This window comes from Pan paniscus, chromosome 1, assembly GCF_029289425.2.
Source record: "Pan paniscus chromosome 1, NHGRI_mPanPan1-v2.0_pri, whole genome shotgun sequence".
NCBI lineage: Eukaryota > Metazoa > Chordata > Mammalia > Primates > Hominidae > Pan > Pan paniscus.
The window spans coordinates 45,883,214-45,903,833 of NC_073249.2; the positions used below are offsets into that span (position 1 = coordinate 45,883,214).

At 50.3% G+C, this 20,620-nt stretch overlaps 1 protein-coding gene and 1 long non-coding RNA gene across 4 annotated transcripts in view; one reads left to right on the plus strand and one right to left on the minus strand.

Annotated features, from left to right (window-relative positions):
- LOC117976871 (uncharacterized) overlaps window positions 1-15,828 on the plus strand; it is a 38,863-nt gene extending 23,035 nt beyond the window's left edge. Inside the window, exon 5 of the long non-coding RNA XR_008624662.2 lies at window positions 14,155-15,828. This is a non-coding gene — a long non-coding RNA (uncharacterized LOC117976871). The remainder of the gene's footprint in view (window positions 1-14,154) is intronic.
- On the minus strand, window positions 6,239-18,689 carry PRELP (proline and arginine rich end leucine rich repeat protein). Of its 3 annotated transcripts, none has more exons than XM_003822987.5 (3): window positions 18,529-18,689; window positions 9,257-10,245; window positions 6,239-6,697 (listed from the first exon to the last, which is right to left on the minus strand). In XM_003822987.5, the coding sequence occupies exons 2-3, from the start codon at window positions 10,227-10,229 to the stop codon at window positions 6,522-6,524; spliced, it is 1,149 nt and encodes a 382-aa protein (XP_003823035.1). In that variant the 5' UTR covers window positions 10,230-10,245; window positions 18,529-18,689; the 3' UTR covers window positions 6,239-6,521. The 3 variants fall into 3 exon arrangements, with proteins under 3 accessions (XP_003823035.1, XP_008974850.1, XP_063453959.1); XM_008976602.5 differs by having other exon boundaries at window positions 18,539-18,671; XM_063597889.1 differs by lacking the exon at window positions 18,529-18,689 and adding an exon at window positions 13,514-14,021.
- Between the last annotated feature and the right edge of the window lie 1,931 nt (window positions 18,690-20,620).

Consider the following 20,620-nt stretch of genomic DNA (forward strand, 5'->3'; position numbering starts at 1 on the left):
CTCAGAGATGTACAGTCGTCCCTCAGTAACCATGGGGGATTGGTTCTGCACGTCCAGTGGATACCAAATCCACATATGCTGAGGTCTTTTATATAAAATGGTGAGTTTGCATATAACCTACGCACATCCTCCTGTGTACTTCAAATCATCTCTAGATTACCTATAACACCAAACACAATGCTTACACCTCACTCCATTCACATGGATTCCACATAGTACTGGCACACAGCAAATTCAAGTTTTCCTTTTTGGAACGTTGTGAATTTTTTTTTTTTTTCTGAATATTTTCAATCTGTGGTTGGTTGAATCCACGGATGTGGAACCCACAGATACAGAGGGCCAACGGCATTCATCTGGAAACACTCCCCTTTCCTTGGTGCCTCGAGCAGGCTGTCGAGCAAGTCCTTGCTGAAGGCAGAGGTGGGGTGGCTAAGGAGTCTTCCCCAGCTTCTGCCAGCCTGTGCCCCGGCGCCCACCCAGGTTTCTCAGTGACTCTCCTTGTTCCCTACTCCTTTCCACCAACCAGATACTGAATTCAAGCTGTGAGACCCCCTAAAGATCTAGTCCAAGTCCTTGTGGTATAGATGAGGAGAGTGAGGCCCAAAGAGGTGACGTGACTTGCCCTAGGTCACACAGAGCCAGGGCCAATGCCTAGATTTTTTGACTCTCGGGTTAGAGAGTTTTCTTTAGTTCATATGACCCTCCCCATTTCCACCTTCTTCCCCAGGAGTCCTGAATCCATGTGTTTCCAGGCCTTCAGAGCAGATGGCTTGGCAGAACTCATCTCTGCCCTGGCACACCAGGTGAAGAGGCAGATCTAATAGCCTGGCCCTCGAGGGCAGCATTTGGCTTGCTGTGTTCCTGGGCACGAGCTGGTGCGAGAGGGGGCGTCCCTCAGCCCAAGAGCCTGGTCACCAGAGAAGAGCATGTTCTTGTACCCCTGGCAGCCCCCCACCTGGGAAAAGACACCATCAGAGGCTCTGCTGGGTGGAGGGAAAGATAGCCCTGGATCCTGGAGGGCATCCAGTAGGCAGATGGCACATTTGGCGGGCTGTATGCCTCCATCTTCTCTCCACAGCCTAGGCTTTGCAGCCAGAGGCCCTCCGCCCCCACAGCCAGCCTAGGCAATCTCCCCCCTCCCACCCCACACATTTATTCCTGGGAGAAATGCAAATGCGAGTGTTCATTCACTCTCCCTGCCGCCTGCTCCCACTCTCCCTCCCTGCTTTCCCAGAGACATACGGTCCTGCCATCCCTGCTTGGTTGCCACACCCCCACCATCGTTCCTCCCCAATGCATACACACCTGCTCCCCCCACTCCCTGCAGGAGCCACATCCAGACTCAGGCTCACATCCTAGACCCTCTCCCAACTTCTTCTCTTGCTTTCCAAGCTCACAGGTCACACACTCTTGTTCTCATGAATATGAGGGGCTGTCCATGGATGTGTACATGTGACCTGGTGGGGGAAACGGCTAACCCCGCAGACTGCTGTTCCAGGCAGCCCAGCTCCCCAAGAGCCTGGCAAAGGAAGCAGGTGGCGGGGGAGGCGTCCTAATCCTAATCTCTCATTAGGAGAGGCAAAAGGCGTGTTGATGAATCGGAGGCGGCAGGTGGTATGGACAGAAGTCTGACCAGCCAACCCTGTTGTTGCCCTTTTCATGGATAGGGAGAGAGAGGCGGGGAAGTTCAGGAACCCTCCTGTGTTTTGGATGACAGGGGTATATCCCCTGCTGAGGGCTTGTAGCCACATAACTCCACTCCATGACCGGAACATGACCCTCTCCTCTTTTTCAGACACACAAGCCCCACAGGGTAGACTCCACACCTTCCTACCTTTGTACTCATGCTGTTTCCTGTCCAGGTGGCGTCTTTTTTTCTTTCATCCACCTGGCAAAATCTGATTTATCCCTTAAGAGCCAGCTCACATGGTAGGAGTCTTTCTGGTTTTCCTCAGGTAGAGGTAAAAGCCCTTTCCTTTATACTGTTCATACACAGTAGTTTCACTCGTGTCTGTGTGAAGAGACCACCAAACAGGCTTTGTGTGAGCAACAAGGCTGTTTATTTCACCTGGGTGCAGGCGGGCTGAGTCCGAAAAGAGTCAGCGAAGGGAGATAGGGGTGGGGCCGTTTTATAAGATTTGGGTAGGTAATGGAAAATTACAGTCAAAGGGGGTTGTTCTCTGGTGGCCAGGGGTGGGGGTTGCAAGGTGTTCAGTGGGGGAGCTTTTGAGCCAGGATGAGCCAGGAGAAGGAATTTCACAAGGTAATGTCATCAGTTAAGGCAGGGACCAGCTATTTTCACTTCTTTTTGTGGTGGAATATCATCAGTTAAGGTAGGAACCAGCCGTCTGGATGTGCACGTGCAGGTCACAGGGGATATGATGGCTTAGCTTGGGCTCAGAGGCCTGACACACAGCATTATTACAAACACTTAGGACACAGAGGTATCCATTCATGGATTTCTTTCCCTTTACCAAGGTATGAGTTCCTCAAGGGTGTGCTGCTATGTATATTATCCATCCTTGAATGCTTAGCTGGGGACCTGGCATGTGACCGATATCCACTGAACATCCGTGAAGTGAACCGAAGTCGATGTTCAGTAGCCAGGTAGGAGCAGCGAGGGCGTCACCTGGCAGTTCTCATTCTAAAGAAGATGGTGTAGCCTGGGAGGGTCATGAATCCCACTTTTGCAACCAACCTTCCCTCAGAAGAGAGAGTCTGGGACACCCTGTTCTAACCCTTCTGTGGACTTCCGCATGGCATGTAGACCATTCCAGATGACTTGGTCTATGCTCTCTGTCCTTGAGATGGCTCTTTTACTGTTTTGTATGCACACTGCATCTCCCCAGTTAGTGTGTAAGCTTTATTTGGGCAGGAAAGACGACCGTTTTGTGTCTTTCTGTGTCTGCCTCAGTACAGAGCTCCTGGGAGACCTTCGACAATTTAGTACATGTAGCTTGAAAGAACCCGAGGCTTTGGGTTTCAAAGGCAGCTGTCAGATTTCTGGTCTGACTTTAGGAATATATATATTTTTTTGTCTGTGGGTGGGCAGTCTTGTGGAATTGAGGATTAATTTTTCATGAGGGTTGTGAGTTTGCGAGAAATTCTTCAAGAAAAGGCTTTGGGGCTGGGCATGGTGACTCACGTGTGTAATCCCAGCACTTTGGGGAGGCCAAGGTGGGAGGATCACTTGAGGCCAGGAGTTCCAGACCAGCCTGGGCAACATAATGAGACCCTGCCTCTATTTAAAAATAATGAGAAGAAAAGAGGAAAGAAAAGGCTTTTGGATAGCTTTCGTAGGAATTTCTTAAGAGTATAATCTTTTCCCCACTCATCTTGTTAGAGCAATTAAGAGGCTTTGGGGCTGGGCATGGTGGCTCAATGGTAGGGGGTGGGTGGCAAGATGACTTTATTTTTATTTTTATTTTTATTTTTATTTTTTTTAAATGAAGTCTCGTTTTGTCTCCTAGGCTGGAGTGCAGTGGTGCAATCTCGGCTCACTGCAACTTCTGCCTCCAGGGTTCAAGCAATTCTCCTGCCTCAGCCTCCCAAGTAGCTGGGACTACAGGCATGTACCACTGCACCCAGCCAATTTTTGTATTTTGAGTAAACAAGGGGTTTCACTATGTTGGCCAGGCTGGTCTTGAACTCCTGACCTCAGGTGATCTGCCCGCTTTGGCCTCCCAAAGTGCTGGGATTACAGGCGTGATCCACCATGCCTGGCCGGCAAGATGACTTTGAAGTGTTATTCTTGACCTGTTCACACCGTGGAGTTCACGCAGGGTGTTTTTCATATTACTTTATTTCCTGTACTGTGAAGTGTGTTGAAATGTGGAAGTTATTTCACAAAGTTAACAGGGTCTTCAAGACAGAAGAGATATACGTGCAGAGTACACACATATACCTACGTACACACCTGTATATGTCGATGACGACAGCATGGAGGGAATGAACTTGTGCATGGAGAAGGGGGCTTTTTTTAAACTTGAAAGAAACCAGCCCATTCTGTGTGTGTTTGGAGGAGGGGAGCCTGTAAAGCCTATTTACCTTGAGTCCCCTCTGGCTTACAGCTGCAGAGAGCAACGGAGAGCAGACATATTCTAGATTGGGCAGTGGGATGATGGTGATTGCGTTGCTGCTCAACGAGTCTGGGTTTGCAGGATCAAGGTAATGACCTCTCCCCTGAGGGCCTCATCAAAGGGGCTGAGGCTGCAAGCTGTGAATAAGATGCAGAAGGGGCTCTTATCCAGGCCGAAGCACCAGGTTGCTTTCGGCCATAATAACGTGTGGACTTTAAGCAGGAGCCTTGAAGAAACCAGCTGCAGCTAGAAAGAATGCGGCGATTGTAGTGGAGCACGGGGGAAGGAGGCTATGATGAAATGGGCCCTATTTTCCATAATTAGCAAAAAAGAAAGGTGAGAAGGAGCATAACGGGCATTTCTTGAAGTTAGGGACCCAGCTTAATCCAATTTCTTAAAAACCTTTGGAACTTTTTTCATCCTAACTTGGGGGTGGGCACTGTGTCTTACTCATTTCTAGAACATCCATCCTCTATGCCTCCCACCAATATACACACGCAGGGGGCTGAGAAGGGGCAACATCCCTTGGAGGAAGTTAGGGGGAAAGGTGAAGTCGAGGCAGCCCTGTCTGGACCGGGTTCCACTTGGAGACCTGCCAAGCTGTTCACCTGGGCCAGGCAATGGAGGGTGGGGAAGCCTCTAGGGGAGGGACAGTCCATACAGAAAATAAATTACTGCAAGGGAAGGGGCAAATATTTAGGACTTGTCCTGCATTCGAGTATGATTTAAAGTGTGGAGCTGCAGACTCGGAACATGAGCGCCGGAGGGACCTCAGAGGAGCATCTTTTTTTTTCTTTTTTGAGACGGAGTCTCACTCTGTCGCCCAAGCTGGAGTGCAGTGGCACAATCTCGCCTCACTGCAACCTCTGCCTCCCCGGCTCAAGCGATTCTCCCGCCTCAGCCTCCCAGTAGCTGGGATTATAGGCGCGCGCCACTATGCCTGGCTAAATTTTTTGTATTTTAGTAGAGACGGGGGTTTCACCATGTTGCCCAGGGTGGTTTCGAACTCCTGAGCTCAGGCAATAATCTGCCCGCCTCGGCCTCCCAAAGTGCTGGGATTACAGGCGTGAGCCACCGCGCCCGGCCGGGAGCATCTTATCCACCTCCTCGGTTTACAGATGAGGGAGCTGAGAAGGCACCTGGGAAGGGCCTACAACAAACGGGAGCCGACTATGTCCTCACCTGGGCTCACTCACGATGGGAATGAGCCCAGTCTGGGGACGTTTGTGCCCGTTAGACCCTAGAGGGGAGCGACACCATGCACACGGCCCATGGCTCTTCCGTGTTGGGACCCCACGGGCCTCCTCCACCGAGGAAAATCACCCCAGGAAGAGGGCCAGGCGCAAGACTGGGACCAGCTGTTACTCCCACCAGCCACTAGGTGGCACCGATGCGTCTGTCTCCGAGGAGGAGGCGCATTTTCAAACGTGGAGGGGCTTCTGGGAGATGTCCAGGTGCTCCGCCCCTTCTTCCCTGTTTCTCAGGAGCCGCCTCCCGAGGGTGGAAATGGCTGGGCCGCGCACACTGATGGAGAACAGATGGCGGGGGCGGGACTGCTGCCTCTTCCTTCCCCCGCCCCCACAAAAACACTGTGAACCCTCCTCCCTAAACCCGAGGTTGGGCAAGGGGGCCGCAGGACCCATCGACGTCACGCGGGCCCATCCCGGGCTTGAACCCTTCCCCTCTCCCATGGCTGCTTCCTAGTTCCTTGGGCCATTCTTCTCCTTGGCTGTTCCTCCTGAGGCCCAGCCAGGAGGGCGTGTGCTATGTTCACCCTGGAACAGAAGGGGGCGCCCTGCGCATCCCTGTGTCCTGCTGGCCAGATGCAGGCCCCTGCGGGAGCCCTGACCCTGCATTCTACCTCCGTCATTCCCTCGCTCCTCCTTCCCGATACCCGGGCCAGCAGGGCCAGGGCTATGTCTGGTGCCGGGGAACCAAGCGGCGGAGCAGCAGCTTTGCCAGAAGGGATCCTTGGCCCAGGAGAACTGGGTTTCTCGGCCTCTTTGAGCCAGAGCTGCCGAAGATGGAGGAGCCCCCAGGGGGACTTTCTGAACCTTGCCTCCGGGCTGTTTGCTCGGCCAGGACCAAGATCAGATAGTCCACGGCCCAGATGTACCCAGGAGTGGCGGGTGGGGGAGGAGAGAGAAGGGGACACCAAGTCTTTAGACACATCTGTGTTTCTGGAGCAAAGGGAAACCACAGAAGGCCAGGAGTTTGGGTGTGCACTGGGTGTCTTTCAACTGGGTGGAACCAAACTGAGCCCTTGGAAGTCTCGCTCCTGAGGCTGCAGAAGAATAGATGGCTTTTCCCTGCCTCGAGGGTGGGATAAGGGAGGCAAAGCTGGGAGAAAGAAAGGGAGAGAGAGAAAACGAATGGCCGGCACAGGTGCCTGGGCCCCAGCCTTCAAGTGCGGTCAGAGCAGATCCGGTGGCGGAGTAGGGCCTAGATGACCACGGACTGCAGGAGGCGGAAGCACATCATGAGGTCCAGCGGGATGGGCGGCTTCAGGTAGTTTCCATCCAGCCGCAGGTAGCGCAGGTGTGGCACGTTCTCCAGGTCCGAGGAGAAGTCATGGAACGCCACTAGGTCGTTGGGGCAAATCTGGGTTCCGTTGATTTCTACGGAAAAAGAAGACGAGAAATCAGAAGGGAGTGGAGGCTGGCGGCCAAGATGAGGAAGGGGAAGGGGGGAAGACACCCGAGAGCAAGGACCGTAGACTTCTCTCTGAAACTGGCTAGCTTTGGGAATGTGTGATCATAGATGAGCTGCCTTGACCTCCAGGCTCAGTTTACTCATTTGTAAAATGAATTAAGTTGGAATTGATCAACAACTGTTATTGCAAGTTAACTCTAGAGAATTGGAAGTAAATTTTGAACTGGGTCTTCAAGAATAGGTAGAATTACAACAGGTGGAGACCTGGGGGATGGTGTTCTGATAGAGGAATCTGTTTGAATGAAGTTGTGGAGGCCAAAATTCTGCTTGTGGGCGAATCTGGGAATAGTAATAGTGCAATGTGATGTACTAAGGAGAGTAAGCTGGGAAGGTAGTTAGGCTTTCAAACAGTCTTTCACTAAGAGGCTTTTGATCTCCGGTCTGAGGAACGGCAGTGAACAGGACCGTCTTTGTGAGAGCGATGTTATTAATAGGCTACTTGAACCATGGTATCCTGGAGCGTTAAATCTGGAAGGGTCCTTAGAGATCCCTATGTTCAGGTTTATGCTGTACAAAGATAATCCGGCTACACTGTGGAGAAGCAATGGAGTAAGGTGAGATCTGAAGCCAGTAGGTGGATGTGAAAATTACTCTGCCGGTTTTCCTTTGAATTGGATGTGAGACATGAGGATGGGCAAAAGATGGTAACTGAAATAAGGATGACAGGAAGAGGAAAGAGGATCTGGGGAGAGCTCCGGAACCCCAGGGACATGATGAGCCTACTGATTCTGAAGGGTCCATGGCCTGAGATTCCATTTCCTCCATCACATCTTGTTGGATGCCTGTGGCACCAGGCATGCCAGCATTTAAATGAACTGTTTTATTCTCCCTAAGCCTTGCCTCACTTATCATTTATGGAGGAGCAGGAGGAGGAAGAGTAGGCATCATCTTCATTGTAATTGTCTTCCTCTTCCTTTTCCTCGTCTTTCTTCTTTGCCATTGGAGTAGCAGAAGGGCCCTGACACAGGGGTTTTCTCTTATGAGCTTGGGGCTGCGGCCTAGCCACCCTCATGCTGAGTTCTTCAATCTGTGAAATGGTAAGAGTGGTGCCTGCCCTGTAATCAGGGGAGAGAATGTTGGCAAAGGCATTTTGTAAGCTGTTTAAGGACAGTACCGGTGGCAGCATTACGGTCATTGTGAAGAACGTAATCATCCCACTGACCTAGGCCCCACTCAGCCCATTCTGTCTGTGAAAGGCACAGGAGACAGGCTGGTTGGGGTGGGCTCATGTGGGTGAGGTGTGAGTTCTCTGACTTCAACCTTAGAAGGTTGGGATGTCCTCCAGCAACCTGTTCTTCCACAATCTGGTAGAGACCTATCAGCCATTTATTAATCAAGGTATCCCTTCTGTCTGTATTTTGGCCTCATAGCTTCCTGGGGGTAATGTGTTTTATTTTAGTGTGCTGTCTCCGGGGTAAAATTATACAGTCTTCCCCTTTTCCCATTTTTTTTTGTAAGATTAAAAAAAAAATCCTCCCCTACTTCTTGAAATTATCCCAAATGAGTGAACGATCTATTCACCCATTGTTGGTGTCGGTGTAGAGACACCAACAATCTCCATCTCATTCTTTGGTTTGGAACCTAAGGATCCCCAAATATCATTCTAGGGGTCCTTCTCTTTTCCCTCAATCCCTCTCTTCCCTTCTGCTGCTGCATCCCTTCTGTGAATGTAGGCTGATTTTGTTCAAGGACCAGAAAATATTATTTCACTTCTAAACCTTTCTGCTAATGCTCTGCTCCAAGCTGAAATTTTTGATTGAAGCAAAACTGCAACTTCCAGCCTCCTCTCCTGGGCTGCAATTGATACTCCAAGTCCAGAACCCTGTAAATGTCACTTAGGCAAACTCTCCCTTAAGTGCACCTAAACATCGCACCCTTCCAGATAGATTCAGAAAGCACCAGCATGCAGACCTTCTTTTCCTGACTGCCACATTTTTACCAGTTGCATACCCTGAATCAAAACCCAGACTCAGGCTTGGGAAGAAGCATCTTCCCACAGGGGCAGGTTTCTGCAGAGGGCAGACCCAGGACATTTCAGGATAGGTATTTAAATGTCTCTGTTCTGTTTTTAGCAGAATGTCCAGGAGTACATTCCATGTCTACCCTACCTATAGATCCAGTTGCCAAGGAACTGGGGCTGAGGAAGAATGGAGGAAGAAAACCTATGACCCTCCAAGTATGGTATTCTGGGCACTTTCTCCATATTAAACTATTACATCCTCATATCACCTTTGTGATAGAAGATATTATTACCATTCTCACTTTACAGATGAGGAAACTTCCCAGACTGGTCAAATATCTTTTCAAGGTCACCCAGATAGCAAGTGGCAAGGCCATAAATTGAAGTCCAGTGCCAAAGTGGATGCTTTTTATACCACCCCACCCTGAGTCTCCCTAGAGAGGGTGGAGGTGCTACACAAGCCAACCTCCTTGCCTTCGGCCCCTCCCCGGCCCACCCCACTCACTCTCGATGCTATTGTTGTTGAGGTACAGGTGTTCCAGCCTGTTGTTGATGGCAGGCACACTGCTGATCCTGTTGTGAGACAGGTGGAGCACAAGCAGGTTGGAGATATTAAAGGAGTTCTTGGGGAGTCCCCTGTCTGTCAGCTTGTTGTAGTTAAGCCGAATGAAGGCAAGATTGGGAAAGCTCTTGAAGTATCCGTTAGGGATGGTCTCAATCTTGTTACTGTCCAGGTAGAGCTGGTGAATGGCGGTGGGGACCCTGGGCGGCATCTTTCTCAGGATGTTGTGGGCCAGGTTGAGCTGCATGAGGTTCTTGAGGCCATGGAAGGTGTCAGGCTTGAAGACGCCGTCGCTCAGCCTGTTGTGCTGGAGATCCAGGAGCAGCAGGTTCTCCAGCTTGCTGAAGACACCAGGCGGGATTCTGGAGATGTGGTTCTGGCTCAGCCTCAGCTGCTCCAGGTTCCGGGGCAGGGCCGAGGGGACCTCTTCCAACTGGTTCTTCTCCATGTAGAGGAACACCAGGCCGGGCAGTTTCTCCAGCACCCTCTGGTCTATCTTGCGGATTCGGTTGTTGTCCAGGTTAATCCATCGCAGGCCTGTGGCATTCTGGAAGGACTCCACCGGGAGCTCAGTGATGAAGTTGTTCTGGAGATAGAGGTAATGGATGCGGGGCGGGATGACAGGGACCTTTCGCAGGTTGCGGCTATCACAGTAGAGGGCAGATGGGAAATCAGGGGGGCAGTAGCATTCGCGGGGACAGTCAGGGAAGATAGATGGAGGGCCTGGAGGGAGGGGAGGAGGCAGGTCTGTTGGCTCTGCTGGTTCATCAGGCTGAGGAAAGCTGGGTGTGGGCCTGGGCCTGGGCCTGGGTCTGCGCCCGGGCCCAGTCCCGGGTCTTGGTCGTCTTGTTGGCTGGCCTTGGGCCACTGAGGCCAAGATGAGAAGTGGGAGGAGCCAGCAGAGGGGTGACCTCATGATCCAGGTGATGCACCTGCAGGGAGAAGACACATAAGGTCATTATCCTTGGGCCCTCAGTAACTAGTTGTCATGTTTTTGAAGCCAGAGTTGGGCAGAACTAGAGCTCCAGGGAAGATGGGCAGAGCTCAGGGAGCTGTAGAAGCATCTCCTTGTTTGCCTGTACCCAGCAGGTAAGGGAATAACAAGGGCTTGAGGCTCTGGATTCCCTGGCCATTGGCTTAGCCACTCGATGTGTTGAGCCTGCTCTGAAGAGGGCGGGGGGCATGCTGGTAGAAAGCACATTGGTGGCCAGGTGCGGTGGCTCACACCTGTAATCCAGCACTTTGGGAGGCCAAGGTGGGCAGATCATGAGGTCAGGAGATCGAGACCATCCTGGCTAACACGGTGAAACCCTGTCTCTACTAAAAATACAAAAAATTAGCCAGGCGTGGTCGTGGGTGCCTGTAATCCCAGCTACTTGGGAAGCTGAGGCAGGAGAATGGCGTGAACCCGGGAGGCGGAGTTTGCAGTGAGCCGAGATCGCACCACTGCACTCCAGCCTGGGTGACAGAATGAGACTCCGTCTCAAAAAAAAAAAAAAAAAAAAGACACATTGGGGCTGGTGGGACAGTGGCATACAAGCCTGTAATCCCAGCACTTTGGGAGGCCAAGGCGGGTGGATCACTTCAGGTCAGGAGTTCGAGATCAGCCTGACCAACATGGAGAAACCCCATCTCTACTAAATACAAAAAATTAGCAGGGTGTGGTGGTGGACACCTGTAATCTCAGCTACTTGGGAGGCTGAGGCAGGAGAATCGCTTGAACCCAGGAGGAGGAGGTTGCAGTGAGCCGAGATTGCACCAATGCACTCCAGCCTGGGCAACAAGAGCAAAACTCTTTCTCAAAAAAAAAAAAGAAAGAAAGAAAGCACATTGGACTCCGAGTCAGGAGTCCTGGGGCTTGTCAGAGAAGACCCTTAACCACTCTGGCCCTCAGTCCTCCCATTCACAGCATGAGAAAATCATCAGTGTCTTCATGAGAGGGATGTTAGGATGTATGAACCTTAGAGTCCTGGTTAAATCCAGAAAGGTCCTTAAAGATCCTATAACATAGTGGTTTTCCAACTCTGCCTTCATTTCTGTGGCACACCCCTGTGGGGAGGAGACTGAGGAGATGGCCCTGGGGTACCCTCAACCCATCCCTGTGCCAACCTCAGCAGCTCTCTTTAAAAAAACCTATTATATATATTGAGGTTTAGCCAAAGCATTCATTTGTTGAGGGGCAGGGGACACGTTTCTTTGCTAAAAATGGCTTGAAATCCACCAATCAACTCCAGACCCCACCATTTGCAAAAACTGAGGACTGGAAGGAAGAAGTGGCTCGCCAAGGCCAAGATGCTGTTTAACAGCAGACCCAGGGCAAGAACCAAGGCCTCCTCCCTTCCAGAGGAGAGCTAGTGGGATCTTGGGAAGGGAGGGAAGTGCTGCCGACACCTTTGCATCCACCCTGGCTCACAGATGCTCTGGGCCTTCCCACCCATCTCCCTACTCCCTGCACTTGGCTCAGAGAACACTGGTCTTTGCCATTGGGAGATATGCCAAGAACGTCTCCCCAGATATGGAGGCTCCCAGGAAAATAAACAGGGAAGGGATTGAAAGATGAGGAGAAAACACTTTCCTTTCTTTTGATCACATATTGCTCCCATATCTTTTGGAGTTGGTGGTATTGGGGTGGGATATCAAGAAGAACCTCCTGCTAGCCTCAGTGACATTGAAATATGGAGCTGAAGGATGTTTTGGTGTTGCCCTCCTTCCCATTGGCCCCAATGACCCCCCAGATAGGGCCATGTGGTTTGAGTTGTGTTGAAACTGGGGAAATAACAACAGACTCATGGCTGCAAACAGAAAGAGGCAGCTCCCACAGGCATCCCCCTGGCCTAGGCTAGGAAGGGTCCCCGGAGGGGATGCCCTGTACCTTCCCCTATCCAAGGATATCATTCCTATGACACCCCCAGCCAGGATCCCTGTTCCCACATTGCTTCAACTGGCCCTCTTTGCCTCTTCCTCAAAATTGGGGTGCCCCTTCCACTACCTCGAGGTCTGGACACACTGGGGATGCAGGCTTCTCTGAGATAGGGTGGGCTGGAGTATGTCCCCAGCTTGCGTCTGGACCCTGTGATCACTGTGCTGATTCAGACACTCTGCCTCTCCCACCTTCCCTTTGAACCCATGTCAGCTTAGACTTTTCTTGCTTGACCCAGTGCCTGGCTCCTTGCTGGCTTTGATCAAAGAAAGACAACAGAAGCCACTCACCAGCTGCCAAATTCTAGGACAGATGCTCAGGAGAAGCTGAATGTGACAAGAAACTGGAAAGAGAAGTGCTTAGCCATGGATGGGTGGAGGGTGTCTCACCGCAGCTTATGTGCATGGACACACACACACACGCCCTTGACCCCCCAGTCTGCACACTCACACACACACCTCTTCAGGTCCCATGCACATAAGCAAACTCACTCACTTATCCTCTGTGTGCGTGTATGAGCCCATATGCAGTACACTGAGTATTGGAAGGAAAGAAGGAAGGCGGAAGGGAAGGAAGGCAGAGACTGTCTTTCTCCACCTCCCTCTAAGGTGGTCTCTTCCAAGGCAGGCCTCTCCAAGGAGGTCTGGAAGGCCATTTTCCCTGGCCCCCTATCACAAAGGACCTTGCAGTTAGGTTTTTGGCTTGATCTCCTGTTAAGGATATAACATTGTCAGAGATACATTGCAAGGATTAAAAAGAGAAGGCATTAATTGCAAAACTTTAAGCTTGAGTCTTGTTGGCTGAACCCCACTTCACTTGAAATTGGTGAACTATGAATTAACATTGTGTAAGTTCTGTAATTTTCTGGAAAACAGAACAGTCATCTTGCATATAAATTAAGGGGGTGGTTAAAGCATTGGTATTCTAAAACAAACATTTCTAAAAGCCTCAATTTTTGTGACCCTGATTTTAAAAAAAAATTTATTTTCTAATCACCCAGAAGCCTAGAAATGATCTAGAAATCTTTCATACTGTGAGAAGCCCTGTCCCAAGGAGGCTCCCAGCACTGGCGGGAGTTTTTCTATATCCCTTCATTGCCTTTGTCACCGAAAGCATATGCCAGGGACTGGGCACCAATTTGCCCAGGGCTTCCAGCAAAAGCAGTGAGGCACTGTGGCTGTGGCCTGTGCTGGGCAGGGTGGGGGGGGTTTCCTTGGCTCAGTGCCAGGGCAGCCCTGGTCTTCATTGTCAGGGGTGAGAGGAACAGGCAGGTTACTCACAGCTCCACCCAGCAGGCTGGCTGTGCGCGCCTTCTCATCCACAGTAAACACAGGCCTTCCTCATCCCCATGTGCAGCACCAGACCCTTTGGGAACTTATCTTTTCACTAGTCCTCTGACCCGTTTACATTCCAGACCTCTGGGCCTAGCCAAGCTGCTCCCAGAGCCAACAGGAGGTTCCCCAGGAAATGCTCCCAGGAGCAAGTTATGTGGGGAAGCTGAGCCTGCTCTCCTCCCCTTCCCTCAGCCCCAGGGCTGAATCAGAACCATTCCAAGTGCAGGGATGCTTCTCTCTTAAGGAAACAGCATTCATTTCTAAGGCTTTTCTCATGGGGTGATGCCCCTTCCTGCTGGAGCTTTGCCATGAGGCGGGATGAAAAGTTCTGACAGCTGACAGCACAGCCATTCTCTCTGGCAGTGCTCCGTGATGTCCTAGGTCTCTGAAACCAGAATCCATGTGACAGACTGAGGGGACCTGGACTCCATGGGTAGTCATAGTCCCTCCTACAAAGCCTCAGACCCACACTCTATGCTCCTGCCTTCTAGAAACTTCTGTCCAATCATAAGGTTCCTTAGGATGGGTCCATGTGTGTGTTTTTAAATTTTTCTTATGCTTTCACAAGTGCACTTCTCCACCCACAGCTTTCTACTGGGCTCTGCTCATTGCTCAATCAGTGAAGGTTTGTTGACCACCTACAACAGCCAACTGCATGCAGTTCTGCTCTCCACCATCAGTTCTGGAAAAGCTGCTGCTTCACGGAAGAGAAAGGCAATTGCTTTGCCCAACCCAACATTCACTCTCCACATTAAAGAACGTTTCCTAAGAGAATCTTAATTTTTTTTTCTTTTTTCACTTTAAACAAAAATGAGATGGGGGTCTCACTGTATTGCTCAGGCTGGTCTTGAACTCCTAAGCTCAAGCAATCCTCCCACCTCAGCCTTTCAAATTGCTGAGATTACAGGTGTGAGCCACTGCACCCAGCCTCTAAGAGAGTTTTAAATTCTAATTTCAATTCCAACTATTGTGGATCTGGGCTTGACTCCTGGCTCTGACTCTCCAACCCGGGCTCCTCATCTGTGTGAGGATCAAATGAGATCATGCATTTGAAGGCATGTTATAAAGTGCAAAATCTCTGCAAGTGGCAGAGGCTTACTTACTCATTTATTTGTTTATAAAGAGCAGATTCTCTAGAGAGACTCCTTGATTTTTTTTTTTTTTTTTTTTTTTTTTTTTTGGTGTTACAGGGTCTCCCTTTGTTGACCAGGCTAGAGTGCAGTAGTGCAATCACAGCTCACTGCAGCCTTAACCTCCCTGGGCTCAGGTGATCCTTCCATCTCAGCGTCCTGAGCAGCTAGTACTATAGGCATGTGCTACCACAGCCGGCTAATTTTTGTCTTTTTTGTAGAGATGGGGTTTTACCATGTTGCCCAGGCTGGTCTCCAACCCCTGAGCTCAAGTGATCTGTCCTCCTCAGTCTCCCAAAGTGCTGGGATTACAGGCATGAGCCACAGCGCCCCATGGACTCCTTGATTTTTAAAGTGAGATAGCCCCCTTCCCTATCTTTCTCATTAATTTAATGTTCAAACCCAGGAGTGGTGGAATGTTTCTGCTCAGGGCAGGGTTGGGTGGAAGTCCTGATGGGTTGGTCAAGTCATTAGGAGCAGCTATTTAAGGCTAATTGGCTTTGTATGGAGAGGTTGAGGTTGGGCTGGGAATGAGGTTGGGTTTGTCTCCCAGGGCTAGGCAGGGTTAGCAGCAGGGTTATGCCGCACTCTGAACTGGCATTCTTCTTACTTGTCAGATCTCCTGTCTAATTGGTCACCCCTAAGCCTCCATGCCTTGACCCAGAGTTACCCTGCAGTGGAGAATGGGGCTGCTTCTGACCCAGCGCTGTGCCGGTGAACGTCGGAACACCCCTCTCTCTTTTTTCCCTTCTTTCTGTTCTCAACCTAGGTGTCTGAAAGCCATCCTGCTCTCTTTATCTCTTCCTGTAGTCCAGAAGGGTGCTGGAAGCAGGGAGAATCAAGCAGTCTTTGCCAATTTATGAGCAGAGTTAGTAGAGGAGTGAGCCTGAGGCCCTTTCAAGGCCCCCATTAGGGCTGATGTGGTCCTGAGATAACAAAGGAGCCTTATGGGGGCATGATGACTTCAAGATGCCCCTTTCTAGGAAGGTGAAACGATACAAGGATGAGCTTGCCTGGGGCAGTGGGAGGAGAGCCTGTGGTGCATACTAGTTAGGAGAGAAGATTCTCGCCCCTCCACCACTACCTAGTGATGCGAACCCTGTTCTGGGCCTCAGTTTTCTTATCTGTAAAATGGGAATAAAAAAATCTTCCCTATACCTATATTCCTTACCCAGTTGTCAGAAGCAAGTGCAGTTAGCAGCTTTAAAATGCACTACAGATCAAAAAGTGCTAAAAATAAAAATAACACTATTATGAAGAGACCATCTGTCTCCCCAGTGTCTACCACAAGGCAAAGTGTAAACAGAATGAAGATTTTCTGGCCTCAGGCCACTAGTTTAGAAGAGAAAGTTTTCCATTCTGAGCGGTGGGGAAGAAACCAGGGTGAGACGACTCTTCTCTGACAGCCCGCCACCTACCATATCCTCTGCCCCGTTCCCCCAGCATCTCCAAGCCTTGAAGAAAGCCTAGAAGAGTGTGTCTGATGCCTTGAGTGATTATAGATCTGAGACCCAATCCTGCAGTTCTTCATTCAGATGCTTAGCTAGGTAGGCTTAGGCAAAGCAATTGCTTTTCTGCTCTATAAAATGGGGATACTAACACCTTCTTTTCTGTTTTGAGGGTTAAATGAGTTAATACATGTAAAGTGAGTGTTTTGTGAATGTTAAGGTCTTGTTGATATTATTTCAAAGTAATGGGGTCTCCTTCCCTCCAGCCTGGCTAGAGGGCAGCCCCCATGCACTGCTCGAAGGCAGGGATCCTTGTGAGTGGGGTACCAGCTCTTCCACACAGAGCAACTTCCTCCCCTTTGTGGCTTGTGAGATCACACTTGGGTCTCAGAAACAACTAACTGAGGAGACTCTGGAAGTCCCCAGCCACCTAGGGAAAGCTTGTTCTGTCTTTCTAATTCACCAACTTCTCACCGATGCTTTCTGCAACAGGTGAGGGGACACTGGCCACAGAAGGTGCAAGTCTGCCTTCCTCAGCGGGCCATGGAGTTCCACTGCGATTCTTGACTTCTCCCAGCCTTTTGCACCCAGCTTTTTGCCCCTTCCAGCCTTGAAATGCTTCACTCACATGCCCAATAAATGGGATTGCCCACTAGGGAGGTGGAGGGGGCATGAAGAAAGTGTTCAGCTCACCCTCTGTGAGAGCCCAGACAGGTGGCTGCTGGGAAGGAGGAGCAGGGACCTGTAAGGGTCAGGGGAAGGGCCCAGCACATGCTCCTGGGGTCCTGGGGCAGGCAGATTAGCAGGTGAGGGGAAACAGAAGCTCTGTGGAGCCATCTTGGGGGAACTTTCTTACTGGAATGTTCCTCTGTGGTATATATGGCTGCTTGTGCTTGCAAGGAGGAGAGAGGGAGACAGCTCTTCCCTGTTTACTCCCACTCCCCAAAAAAGAGATGGCCTATTTGGGACACTCTGGTGCTCCTTTTCCGGGACACAGTCCTTCTGCCCAGCTAACACTGCCAGAGTCTTGGGCTTAAAAATTACAACAAAGCTTTCTCTCAGGCCCCTGATTCTCGAGCCCTGGTGGACCATCAGAATCTCCTGAAGTATTAAAACAAGATTCCTGGGTCTTGATTCAGTAGATCTGCAGTGAGAGCCGACATCTGTATTTTTAGTAAGCCCTCCACACTCCTCCCTCTCCTGCCCTTAGGTGACTGTGAAGATCAGCTGTGTGTGGGACCCCTGATCTCCCTACACCCCGCCTGCCTTGGGACAGACCCTCTCTATTAATAGAGAGGAATGAGCAGGGGAGCAGGAGAGGGGCCGCCCTTCAGTTTTCCCCTCCCCAACTGCTTAAGGAACTGCTGCCTTTTTTTTATTTCTCCTCTGCCACAGGACCTTTTGCCAACCTAAACGGTTGGAATAATTTCAGAACGGCTTTAAAGAAAAATATTTTTCTGGCTGCCTGCAGGAAAAAAAAATAAAAAAATGAACTGTCCCCAGAGCTGGGAATTAGGACCTTCAAGGATTGGGAACTGGGTCGCTTTCTTCTTTCTTTCCAAAAGCCAAGTGGTTTGGACCAGTGAGACAGAAATTGAAAGCTGCTGAGAAGACACTGTGCAGGTTGGAAAAAGCCGTTTTTCTCTCCCTCCTACCCAGTGAAGCCCTAAATAATGAAGAAACCCTTCCAGCTCCCGCTCTTGCTTATCTCCTCCCTATTCGGCCTGGATTTGGGATGCAAGATTTTCTTCTGGCTCTGCCATCTCAGTGGGAAAACGTACTCTATCTTTGCTCTTACAGCTAGGGAGGTGTGTGTGAGAGGGCGAGAGACAAGATGCAGGGAACATGTGTGCATGCATGTGTGTGTGTGTCTGCTGGTGTCTGGTGACGATGTGGTCTAGCTCTGCATGTCAGATGCAGAGGGCAGAGGTGAATGGACAGGATGTCTTCATTTTGTATGGTCGTGTGGGGTGATGGTAGTGAAAGTGCAGCCTCCGTGTGATGTGTGTGACTTCCACAATGTGTGACAATACACAAAAGGTGCAAAGAAATGGGTTCTGGAGTCCAGTTTCTATGGAAACACCTGATCTGTAGAAACACTTTGTGCAGCGTGGCTCTCTGTGCTACAACAAACATCTGCAGCAGGAAAGCTTAACTTTTGCAGTAAGCAAATATAGGGGTACAGAGTGATGAAAAGAAGAGGAAGAGGCTATAGGAAAGAAGTTAGGGAGACTAAATTTGAACTCATTTGAGAGGAGAAAGTGGTGGGAGGAAGGGAGGAGTGAGAGGATAGAGACTAGATCAATAAATGGACAGATCTGGAGGAAACTTACTGGATGAAAGATTCTTCCCAGTCTCCTGCCCATCTCCCGACTGGGCTTACCTGCACACACCTGCCTCTCCTCTCAGCTCTGAGTTTAGTCCTCCTCTTCCACCCCCTCCCTTCGGCGGAGCTGTGGCAGCAGAGAGCCAGCTAGAAGATCTGATCTCCCAGTGGTGTGTGCGTGCTTGTGTTTGCCTGACTTTTCTTCCACCAGATCCTATTGGGGTGGGGAGGTTAGCTTGGGGGGAGGGAGGGGCAGATCATAGGGAGGGAGGGGAGGAGAGGAGAGAGGAGGGAGGGAGGGGAGGGGAGGAGAGAGGGAGGGAGCTTGGGAAAGGAGGAATGACAATAAAGTCTTTATCTGGCAGCCAAAACTCCCAAAGACTTCATCCACACACCATTCCCACTAACAGACTCATTTTTAATAACATTTCCTTCTGCTGCTGCCGCTTCTGGAGAGGGGTTGTTTGACCCATGTTTGGAAAACAAGCCAAATTAACAGAGGGAAAAGGCATGAAAAGCAACCTCTGTGTAAGCCAGGACTGGATGGCTGGGTCCAGCACTAGCCTGTTTAATTCCTCCTAACAATCGCCTTGCCTTCTGGGGCCGTTGCTCCCGTAGTGTTAAATTCCTAAACCAGTGAGGGGTTTGGGATGCTTCCTCTGAGCAGTGACAGTCTTTCCCTAAGTTATCTTCTCCAGGAGGTTGCAAAGGGAGTGGAGTCTCAGGCTGGCATAGGAGATAACTTCGGTTTGGCTGCCAGGGCTGTTCTGAGAACCAGAGAGGGAGAAGTCTGGCCTGAGTTGCACAGCAAAGTTAAGGCAGAATTAAGATTTAATGTAAGACCTAAAGTCACTGTTCCTAGCTCATGTGGACAATGTAGTGGCTTCTTTCAGCTTCTCCATATCACACTTAGGTGAGATTTAGGGGCTGTGTGGTCATCACACAGTGATGGGAAATCCAAATTTCCCCTGTGCACATCAACACCCCAGAAGACCCAGTCAAGTAACACCACTACCTCTAACAATCCTCTAACAATGCCCCTCAATTAAGAAAGCACAACACACTTGCAGGTAAGTAGATGCCCATCAAAATTTCCTGCCATGGCCAGGCACAGTGGCTCACGCCTGTAATCCCAGTACTGTGGGAGGCAGAGGCAGGCGGATCACCTGAGGTCAGGAGTTTGAGACCAACCTGGCCAACATGGTGAAACCCTGTCTCTACTAAAAATACAAAAAAATTAGCTGGGTGTGGTGGCGGGCATCTGTAGTCCCAGCTACTAGGGAGGCTGAGGCAGGAGAATTGCTTGAACCCGGGAGGCAAAGCTTGCAGTGAGCCAAGATCATGCCACTGCACTCCAGCCTGGGCAACAAGAGCGTGACTCTGTCTCAAAAAAACAAACAAACAAAAAAAAAATTTCCTGCCATCCCAGCTGACTACTTAGAAAATGCAACGCAATTTTCTTCTCCATTATTGGTTCCATGGAGAGCTGCAGAGCCCCATGACAGGGGACTGCCTGCCTGCCCTCCCCAATATGGGGTAGAGGACAGAACATTAAAATTAGGGTCTGCAGCCCTGGGCTCAGCCACCCACAAGCTATATGGTCTTAGGTGAATCACTTGATCATGAGGACCTTCAGTTTCCTCATTTACAAAATGTGGATAATATTGACCTCACAGGGTTGGGAAGATTAAATATTGTAAATGTGAGAGCACTTTATAAACTGGGAAGATATTAGGGTTTAGGAAAGGGATTGCGATGAATGGTAATTAGCCTAAGAAAAGGAGAAGGAAAAATAAAACCCAGACCTTTCTCCAACCCCCTTCCACCCCAGATCTCATGGCTTCACACCCTGCTGGTGAGGTCTTGCTGGAAGACAGCACGGTTCCTCTCCAGGTTCACATTAACTGTGGCTCTGCCAGGCTGCTCACGTGCTTCATTTCTCATCCAGATGGGATATGGCATCTTCTGCAGGCCAGGAACATCAGACCCCAGATTTGCTTGTTTTCCTTGGTATGGTGGGTGGTAGATGATAGAGGGCAAAAAAGACTGGCTGGGCACGGAGACTCATGTCTGTAATCCCAGCACTATGGGAGACGAAGGCAGAAGATTAATTGAGCCCAGGAGTTCGAGACCAGCCTGGGCCATATGG

What these genes read in the sequence shown, in the direction of transcription:
- PRELP (XM_063597889.1), bottom strand. Translation starts at nt 13,551, where the DNA reads ATGAGAAGGCGCGCACAGCCAGCCTGCTGGGTGGAGCT. An exon ending in CCAGCCTGCTGGGTGGAGCT is followed by an intron (nt 10,246 to 13,513) that starts GTGAGTAACCTG and finishes TTCTCCCTGCAG; the next exon opens with GTGCATCACCTGGATCATGA. An exon ending in CAACAACAATAGCATCGAGA is followed by an intron (nt 6,698 to 9,256) that starts GTGAGTGGGGTG and finishes CTTTTTCCGTAG; the next exon opens with AAATCAACGGAACCCAGATT.